The 9,956-nt window shown below is 53.2% G+C and overlaps 1 protein-coding gene across 3 annotated transcripts; it reads left to right on the forward strand.

Moving 5' to 3' along the window:
• The first annotated feature begins 4,256 nt into the window (after window positions 1–4,256).
• Window positions 4,257–8,342, forward strand: LOC136321093 (saoe class I histocompatibility antigen, A alpha chain-like). 3 transcript variants are annotated; one of them, XR_010728398.1, is made up of 9 exons: window positions 4,257–4,789; window positions 4,985–5,269; window positions 5,492–5,767; window positions 6,342–6,617; window positions 6,736–6,849; window positions 7,265–7,298; window positions 7,463–7,510; window positions 7,664–7,817; window positions 7,985–8,342. XR_010728398.1 is itself a non-coding variant. In XM_066254183.1 (8 exons), exons 1-7 carry the CDS (start codon window positions 4,726–4,728, stop codon window positions 7,467–7,469), a joined length of 1,056 nt encoding a protein of 351 aa, XP_066110280.1. In that variant the 5' UTR covers window positions 4,257–4,725; the 3' UTR covers window positions 7,470–7,510; window positions 7,664–7,971. The 3 variants fall into 3 exon arrangements, 1 of the variants encoding a protein (XP_066110280.1); XM_066254183.1 differs by lacking the exon at window positions 7,985–8,342 and having other exon boundaries at window positions 7,664–7,971; XR_010728399.1 differs by lacking the exon at window positions 7,985–8,342 and having other exon boundaries at window positions 4,258–4,789; window positions 7,265–7,327; window positions 7,664–7,971.
• The last annotated feature ends 1,614 nt before the right edge of the window (window positions 8,343–9,956 follow it).

The raw sequence follows: 9,956 nt of genomic DNA on the forward strand, positions 1-9,956 counted from the left end.
TGTGGTCGCTGGCTTGAGTGTTGGATCATAAACATGACCCCATGGTCACTGGTTTGAGCACCAAAGACCGCTGGTTTGAGCCCAAGGTTGCTGGCTTGAGCAAGGGGTCACTCGCTCTGCTGTAGCTCCCCCCCCCCATCAATGAACAATTAAGGTGCTGCAATGAAAAATTAATGCTTTTTATCTCTCTTCCTGTCTGTCCCTCTCTTTGCCCCCCCCTCTCTGTCTCTGTCAAAAAAAAGAAACAAAAGAAAGACTGAACTCTTGTACATTCTCTAAGACCCCCTTCTCCTCCAACACCCCACCCCACAATCAGGGGGTCAAAAAAAGATCCACACACTGGAACTAAGATGCACCACCCCAAACCTCCTCATCTTCATCGACAGAGCCCAAGTGAGAGCCCCAGACCCCTGCCCCTCCCACCTCCCTCTCTCACACTCACCACCATCTGCCCTGAATCCACCAGGACTGACCTCATTCTCTTCTTTCCCCTGTCTGTCTCAGTCACCCCTGGTCCCCCAAACATCCTGCACACTCATCTACACAGGCTCCGTGCACCCCTACTCTGCCTCCCCTCACACCCCCTCCCCAGCTCCTGAAACCTTCCCACTGTGTCCCCTGGAGGTCTCAGCCCAGGATCAGCCAAATCCACACAGTCCTCCCAGGGTGTTCCTGCACCTGCAGCTCTGACAGGGACCTGGGTCTCCCTGAGGACACAGCTCCCTCTGAAGTCCTGCCATGGGGGTGTCTCCCCTCCCACAGACCTTGTACCCTGGGCCTGGAGGTGGGTGGGGTCCTTCTCCTCAACTGTTTTGACTTTTCCCTTCTCTCCTCCCTAACATCCCCTAATCCATCATCAGATTGGAGCCCCCACTCCCCTCATTGTAGGTAATCCCTGGGGACCCCCAGGCCATCACCTCATTTCTTTTAGCTCCTGGCTCACTGTCACCTCCCCAGAGTGCCACCTCCTTGACCTCAGTGATTTCAACATAATCAGATGTGGAAGGATGAACTGTGGTCCCCAAAAGTGTGCAGCCTGAATCCTTCCAGCTTGTGGACAGGCTTCCTTACATGACAAAGGGACTTGGTGATGTAATGAAGGTTAAGGACCTTAGGACAGGGAGACCATCCTGGATCACCTGGCTGGGCCCAATCACGTCACATAAACCTAAAAGCAGAGAGGTTTCTCTGGCTGGAGTCAGAGATGCTGCAGGAGAGATGAGGGTGAGGGGAGGCAGAGAGGTTCCACGTGGGGGAAGGATAGTGTGTGCTGTGGGGGCCATGTTCCAGGACTGAAGACATCCTCTGGGAGCTCAGGGTGACTCCAGCTGACACCCAGCAAGGAAACAGGGACTCAGTCTCACATCTACAAGAATCTGAGTTCAGACAACACAGTGAATGAGCTTGGCAGTGGATTCTTCCAGAGCCCCAGTGAGGGGCAGAGACCTGCTGACCCCTTATTTGTAGCCCAGTGAGGACATGTCAAACCAGTAATTTACTCAACTGTCAGATAATAAAGAGTTGCTGTTTAAAAAATGCTATTGCTGACTTATTTTGTCGGGGGCACTGACCTCTTTTCCCCTAAAGTGTCAAATGAAGAATGGCAACAGCCAACACAACAACAGCAATCCATCCAGTGTGAATGATCAAAATTACACGTATTTTTTTGGTAAGATTCGCAAAAAATATACTTTTTGGTGTACTGCAACATTTTAGTAATTAATTTATGTGTGCTATGAGATGAAAATGATTGAAACTTGTTGCGTTAATACTTTCTCAACTGTTGAACTAGCCTTGCACACCTGAAACAGATCCCACGTGGCTGTGATGGACAGTTCTCCTTATACACTGCGGGCTTGATGTGCTGATATTCTGTTGAGGATGTTTATGCCTGTGTTGATGACAGATATCAGTCTGTAGTTTTCCTGTAATGTGTGTCTGGTGTTGGTATTAGGACAATGCTGCCCTCACAGAATGAAGTGGGAGGTATTCCCCTCCCATCTTCTGAAGGAGACTGTGGAGAATTGGTATACTTTCTCCCCCGGACGTTTGGTGGAATTCACCAGTGAACCCACTGGGGCTTGAGCTTTCTGTTAGGAATGTTACTCACTAGTGATTCAATTTCTGTCTTTTTTTCTTTTTCTTTCTTTCTTTCCTTCTTTCTTTTTTTTTTTTTTTTTTAAATTTTTTCTTTATTTTTTATTTATTCATTTTAGACAGGAGAGAGGGAGAGACAGAGAGAGAGGAGAGACAGAGAGAGAGAAGAGGGGAGGAGCTGGAAGCATCAACTCCCATATGTGCCTTGACCAGGCAAGCCCAGGGTTTCGAACCGGCAACCTCAGCATTTCCAGGTCGACAATTTATCCACTGCGCCACCACAGGTCAGGCCCCTTCTTTCTTTTTTGACAGAGACAGAGAGAGAGTAAGAGAGAGGGATAGCTGGGGAAAGATAGACAGGAAGGGAGAGAGATGAGAAACATCAATTTTTGTCATGGCATATTAGTTTTTCAATGATTGCTTTCTCATATGTGCCTTGACTGGGGGCTACAGCAGAATGAGTGACCCCTTGCTTAAACCAGTGACCTTGGCCTCAAGCCAGAGACTATGGGGTCATGTCTACGATCCCACACTCAAGCCAGCAACATCGGGGTTTTGAACCTGGGTCCTCCATGTCCCAGTCTGATGTTCTATCCACTGCGCCACCGCCTGGTCAGGCAGTGATTCAATTACTTTCATAAATATTATTCTATTTGAATTGTCTATTTCATTTCACTTTTGCAAAGTATTTTTGAGTAATGTTCGATTTACCAGAAGTTGTACAGGTAGAAAACAGAGCTCCCATGTGTCCATCACTCAGCTTCCCTTAATGTTAACATGTAACAGAGTCATGCTGAGACTAAGAAACTCAGTGATTGAACATTGAACACTACTGTCAGCTTAACTACAGACTTTATTTGAATGTCATCATTTTTCCAGTAATGGTCTTTTTCTGTTTTGGGATCAAATCTGGGCACCTTAATGCATTAAGTTGTGTTTCCTTAGTCTCCTCTGATCTGCTAAATGGTTTTCCCCATTCTCATGACCTTGAAAGATTTGAAGGATCCCGAGCAGATGATTTGCAGAACGTCTTTCATTGTAGGTTTGTTTGATGTTTGTCATGATTAGGTTGGGGATGTAGGTTTGGAGAGGAACTCCATAAGGACAAGTGTCTTCCTCATTACATCATGTCAGGGGATGCATGATATTAACATCATGTGATTACGGTGATTCCTACAGAGTTCCTCCCTGTAAATACAGTTGATCTTTGAACAACATGGGTGGTAGGGTCACCATTCACTCTGCTCGGTAGAAAATGTGTATAACTTTTGACTTGCCGAAAACTTAACCACTAGTAGGCCAGACGCCTTCTCGTCTACAAAAGGTGTGGTCCAGCATTTCTTCCCTTTTCCTCTCTTGTCATTTTTTGCTCCACTAGGTCACGTGGCAGCATGAGAATGCACACCCAGACCTCAGCCTGAGGGAGCATAACTGACCGATGGCCCCGCTGCTGTGCTCTCAAATCTGCTGCTCCATTTGCTCTGGGGCCTTGCTTCTCACAGGCTCCTTCCTGTCAAAGATTGAGAGCAGCAGGGAAACTGAGGCAGGGTCATTGCCCCTCTGAAGGCTGACTTAGGCTCCAGGCTCCCTGACACCCTCTCTGAACTCTCCTTACTCTGCCCTGGGTCTGGGACGCCTCCAGCCAACCTTTTTTCTCTCTTTCCATTATTTGGATGACTGCATTGAGCATTTGTAATTTCTAGGATGTACATGCTCCTGTTGAAATGCACAGTGACACACGGCTTCCCTGGGCTTCTCTGTATTGAGGATACGGGGGACTCCTAAACTGAACGCTACTGAGTGAAGATCATCCTACAATGTAACAATCCCGAGTCACAGACACACTCTGTGGGAAGTAGAATTCAGGAGCTTTGTGAGTCTGACTGCAGTGCTGATTAGACACATTTCTGTACAAGGGACTAAAATCACTTCTTTACAATCAGCTTCTTGATGTTCAGGGTTTCCAAGACTGTGCTCCCCACTGGGGTTCACAGACAACAGGGAGACTGGTCCCTGAGAATCTCCATCCCTGTGTTTTCAGACACAGCTCCTCCAGGGTTAAGAGAAACCCTGTCCCTCCACCTCCATTCCCAGGGCGAGCTCACTCTCTGACATTAGGTTACCTGAAGTGACATTTCTTCTAGAAGAGTGGGGGAGGGGGGGAGATAAGGGGTGGGAGGCAGGGAGTCCATTTCAGGGGGAGGAATTCCAGGAAGAGAGGAGGAGGAAGGGGCGGTTCCCAGCTTGGGGGTCTCTCCCTGGAGTCCTCACACAGCCCCTGGGCCAGGACTCAGGGAGACTGGGTGACAAAGCGCTCTCTGAGCCAGAGGAGGAGGGGTCAGGACACAGTCCCGGGTCACCAGGCCTGGCTCTCAGGGTCTCAGCGCGAGGGCGGAGTCTGGGCGGGAAGGTCAGTGTTGGGAAGTTCCTGTCACCCCGGGTTTCACTACTGCTTCTGACCACCTGTGTCGGGTCCTCCTTTCTGGATACTCATGACGCAGCACCAGCTTTCACTCCCATTGGGTGCCCGGTTTCTAGAGAAGCCAATCAGCGTTCCCGAGGTCCCCGGTTATAACGTCCGGCGGACCGCCGAACTCAGATTGTCCGCAGATTCGGAGTATTCGGGTCATGGGGTCCCCAACCCTCCTCCTGCTATTCTCCGTGGCCCTGGTCCTTCTCCCAACGTGGGCGGGTGAGTGCGGGTCCTTAAGGAACGGCCTCTGCGAAGAGGAGCGAGGGGACTCGGCGGGGGCGCAGGACCCCGGGGAGGGCGCGTGTCCACCGCCCCGTCCTGACCTGTGCTCTGTTCCGGCCCCTTTTCCGTCTCTCGGGCTCGGGACCCGCACAAGGCGGGTGATCACGGGTCTCAGCCCCTCCTCACCCCCAGGTTCGCACTCGCTGAGATTCTTAGACACCGCCGTGTCCCGGCCCGGCCGCGGGGAACCCCGCTTCTTCTCCGTCGGCTACGTGGACAACACGGAGTTCGTGAGGTTCGACAGCGACGCCGCGAACCCGAGGATGGAGCCGCGGGCGCCGTGGATGGAGCAGCCGTGGGTGGAGCTGGAGCGCCCGCAGTATTGGGACGAGCAGACGCAGACCTTCAAGCGCATCGCACAGATTTACCACATAAGCCTGAACACCCTGCGCGGCCACTACAACCAGAGCGAGGACGGTGAGCCACGCGGGCGGGTTCCGGACGCGACCCCATCCCCACGATGTGCCTGGGTCGCCCGAGTGTCCGGGTCCGAGCTCCACCCGAGACTTCTGGACCTCCCACCCCCCGGGAGGAGCCCAGGGGACTTTGACCCGGTTTCATTTTCGATTTAGGTTTAATCCCCGCGGTCGGGGCGGGGGCGGGGCCGAGTGGGCGGGGCTGACCGCGGGGCGGGGTCAGAGTCTCACACCCTCCAGAAGATGCTCGGCTGCGAAATGGGGCCCGACGGGCGCCTCCTCCGGGGGTACAGCCAGGACGCCTACGACGGTACCGACTACATCACCCTGAACGAGGACCTGTGCTCCTGGACCGCGGCGGACGCGGCGGCTCAGATCACCCGGCGCAAGTGGGAGGAGTCCGGTGTGGCAGCGTATATGAGGAGCTACCTGGAGGGGGAGTGCGTGGAGTGGCTCCGCCTTTACCTGGAAAAGGGGAAGGAGACGCTGCAGCGCGCAGGTACCAGGGCCTCGGGGCGGCTTCTACGGGGAGACAGGAAATGGACCGTAGTCAGAACGACCTCTTGTGGGTCGGGACATTGAGTCCCCTGGGTTTTCAGATCCGGGACCAGACAGTGACTCCCCCTTCATTCAGGGACAATTAGGTGCAGTCTCTCTGGAATGGAGGGAAAACCAACCCTGAAACCACCCATCAGCGGTTCCCCTTGACCCTGGCAGTGTCCCTGGGACCCATGGGGACTTTCTCCCTCAGGCCTTGTTCTCTGTCCCCCACCCAGTGTGTCTGAGGTCTGACCTGCTTTTCTGAATCATTTGGCCTCCACCCAGGTCGGGACCAGAAACCCCTTTTCTCCCCTCAGAGACCTGCCTCGTACCCTGGGCTGTGTCCCTGTGACTCTAGAACTTTCCAAAGACTAGGAGATCATCCCAGGTCCCTCTGTATGGGCTGTTCTCTGGGTTCTGTGCTCCCTCCCCCACCCCAGCTGTCCTGTCCACTCTCAGGATGGTCACAGGAGTGCTGCTGGAGTGGCCCATTACAGAAGCAAAGTTCCTGGATTTCTCACCCTTCTCCTCAGACCCCCCAAAGGCACACGTGACCCACCACCCCATCTCTGACCATGAGGTCACCCTGAGGTGCTGGGCCCTGGGCTTCTACCCTGCGGAGATCACCCTGACCTGGCAGCGTGACGGGCAGGATCTGAGCCAGGACATGGAGTTTGTGGAGACCAGGCCTGCGGGGGACGGGAGCTTCCAGAAGTGGGTGGCCGTGGGGGTGCCCCCTGGAGAGGAGCAGAGCTACACGTGCCATGTGCAGCACGAGGGGCTGCCTGAGCCCCTGGCCCTGAGATGGGGTGAGGAGGGGACGTGAGCACAGAGCCTCTTCTCAGGGAGCAGGGGCCTCTGGAGGACTTCAGCAGGGTCAGGGCTGTGGCCGGGGGTCAGGGCCCTCACCTTCCCTTCCCTTCCCAGAGCCTCCTCAGGCCACCATCCCCACCGTGGTCACCGTTGCTGTCCTGGTCCTCCTTGAAGCTGTGGTCACTGGAGCTGTGGTGGGAGCTGTGATGTGGAGGAGGAGGCGCTCAGGTAGGGAAGGGTGGGGTCTGAGTTTCTTGTCCCACAGGGGGTTTCAAGCCCAGGAAGAAGTGTGTTTGCTTCATTAATGGGAAGTACTGTCCCCACACGTGTGCTTGCCCAGTCTGGGGCTGTTTGCTAACACTGACTCTTCAGTAAGGCCCGTGTGAACATGAGGGACAGATTTATCACCTTGAGAGTCAGGTGGTGGAGACCTGGTTCCCAACAGTCACAGGTCAGACGGGAGAGTCCTGCTGAGGACAGACCTTCAGAAGGATAGTTAGTCCAGTCCCCACACATGTACTTACCTTGCGTTTCCTGATGCTGCCCTGGGTCTGTACTCACAGTTCTAGAAACTTCTCAAGGGCCCAGGACTAGGGGTTCCTTTAGGACCTCATGGCCCTGCCTCCTCCCTGGTCTCTCACAGGATGTTTGCTTCCTGCAGTTGTGAAAGGAGGGAAGTGAGTATGCTGCCATACTCAGGCTGCCAGTGAGTATGGAGGGGTGACCCCTGAGACCTTCTGTCTGTGTAGACAGGAGCCATGGGGGACCCCACCCCCCATAGTTCCTCCTTTAGTCTCCTGACCTGGGGGCTCTGACCACATCCTGTTGTGTTCTACCCCAGGCAGTGACAGTGCCCAGGGCTCTGATGTGTCTCTCTTGGCTTCTAAAGGTGAGACCCTGATGTGGGGAGGGGTTGGGGCAGAGGGGACAGGACTGGGTGATGGGGATTCTCTGGAACATATTCAGCATGTCGTGAGCTATTGAGAATGTCACCACTTACAGTGACTGACCTGAATTTGTTTGTGATTATTTTCTTCTACAGCGTGAGACAGCTGCCTTGTTGGGGACTGAGTGACAGAAGATGCTTCACACTCACTCACCCGCCAGCCCTGTTTGTGACTTCAGGAACATATTAGTTCTTTCTCTGCAAAGGGCATCTGAATATGTCTGCATTCCTATCAGCATAATGTGAGGAGGTGGGAGGCTGACCCACCCCTGTCTCCCAGGTCCCCTCCCCACACTTCCCTGTCCAGCAGAGGGGGCTGGGCCCTCCCCATCCCTGTCTGTACTTCGTGGAGCACTGAGCTGCAGCTTCTTACTCCCTCATTGAAATAAGACTCTGGGTGTGAATTTGTGTTTTCAGTTCTTGCCATGAGGGGCTGTTGTGTTAATTAAAAGAGAAGACCCTAAAGTTTGAGAGGAAATAAATGGAAGCACCGAGAACTTTCCAGAACCTGTGTGTCTGCTGTGCTGAGTCTGTTGCAGGGACAGAGAGGCTGTGAGGACCGAGCGTGGTTGGAGCCTGTGCCCAGTCGGTGCTCAGTGCACTGGGGACTTTGACGTGGTCACTCCGCAGCTGGGTCACCTCTCTGCCTCTTTGTCCTTATGTGTTCAGTAGAACCTTGTCCCACCAGGCCTTGTGATCACGGGGACTCAGATGTCACCCAGGCCTTGTAAATTGTCCCAATAAAGAATCCTTTCGTGTCTGTGAGCTCCGATGGCATCATATGATTGGTCAGCTGAGGCTCAGGCCTGGGTTCGCCTATCTGCCCCCGTCTCCTGGGTCTTTATTTGTTGTTTCTTTGTTTCTGTGGAGCAATATGACTGTTTTTATTCTTGTTGGGAGTTCCAGTCTCATTCTCCTCTGGGTGTCCCTGTCTGATAGCACTAGGTGATGACTTGTCTGTCATTGTCCCACAGAGCTAAGGGGGTCCCTGCACACAGGTCTGGAATTGAGAGAAGAATTTTCAGACACATCCTGCTCTTTCCTCCTTTTGTGGCTTGATGGTTTTTTCCATCTTTTCCAAAGCTCAGAAACAAGAAATAAAACAACAGGTTTTGGGATCAGCAGAGAAGAGGGATTCCTCACCTTAGAGAAGTCCCTGCTGGAATTCTCTCTGTCCGCCCGCCCTCCCCTGCCCTGCGCTCCAGGGCTGGCTCAGTGCAGACTCCGGGACATGCAGAGCGGGGTCCACTGTAGATTTAGGGGGAGCAGCCTGGGAAAGTGCAGGTGCATAGCGGTCAGTGTGAGGGCACCTTGTGCTGCAGCTGCCACAGGACAGCTGTGGTCTGAGGCCCCATCAATAGAGACGCGTCTCTAGCGCAGGGAGCTGCCCCCCACGGACAACTCAGGAGCCACGACTGGGTGTGTGCAGACGTGTGGCACTGTTGTTCACGTGGGGACATCACTGAAGTCAGATCAGGAACACTGGTGGCCTTGGGAGCCTGTGTCGTGTGGGGAGAGACAGGTGTGTATGAGCGCAGTGAACAGGGAGGTGTCTGTGTCAGAAGGGGGAGGTGTCCTGGGAAAACGCAGTGGGGAAGGCAACCCCGAGTGTGGGCTGTGGGGACAGGAAGATGGCTGTGTGATTTGGGGGGTCAGTGTGGTCTCACTGGGAAGGTGGCCTTGAGGAAAGGTGTGAAGGACATGAAGAATTGTCCACAAGGATGTGTGGAGGAATTCTGTCCAGGCAGGAACGTCCAGTGCTAATGGAGGCCTGCGTGGGAATCCACAGAGGCCCGGCCACACCCCGTGGGCCTGAGGACGTTAGAGGACACGGGCTGTGCTCTGAGGTGGGAGCCGTGCTTTGTAGCAGGAGAAGGACATGGTCTGATGTCCCCTTTATTTTTACTTTATTTTATTACTTTTTAGTGAAATAGGATGGACAGTCAGGAAGAGAGAGAGAGATGAGAAGCATCAACTCATAGTAGCGGCACCTTAGTTATTTATTGATTGTTTTCTCACATGTGCCTTGACTGGGAGGGAGGGGCTCTAGAGGAGCCAGTGTCACCTTGCTCAAGCTGGGGACCTTGGGCTTCAAGTCAGTGACCTTTGGGCTCAGCCCAGTGACCACGGGTCCTGTCTATTATCTCACGTTCAAGCACAACGAGCCCAGGCTCAAACCGCTGGCCTCTGGGTTTCTTTTATTTTCTCTTTTTTTAAAAGGTGTTTTGAATATATGATTACTGAAAGGTCATTCACCATTTTCAGGAGAACAGGGTTTTTTTTCGTTTGTTTTTTTTTAAATTTTATTTATTTATTTATTTTACAGAGACAGACAGTCCAAGAGAAGGACAGGCAGGGAAAGACAGGAACGGAGAGAGATGAGAAGCAT

Source organism: Saccopteryx bilineata, chromosome 1 (assembly GCF_036850765.1).
Source record: "Saccopteryx bilineata isolate mSacBil1 chromosome 1, mSacBil1_pri_phased_curated, whole genome shotgun sequence".
NCBI classification, from domain to species: Eukaryota; Metazoa; Chordata; class Mammalia; order Chiroptera; family Emballonuridae; genus Saccopteryx; species Saccopteryx bilineata.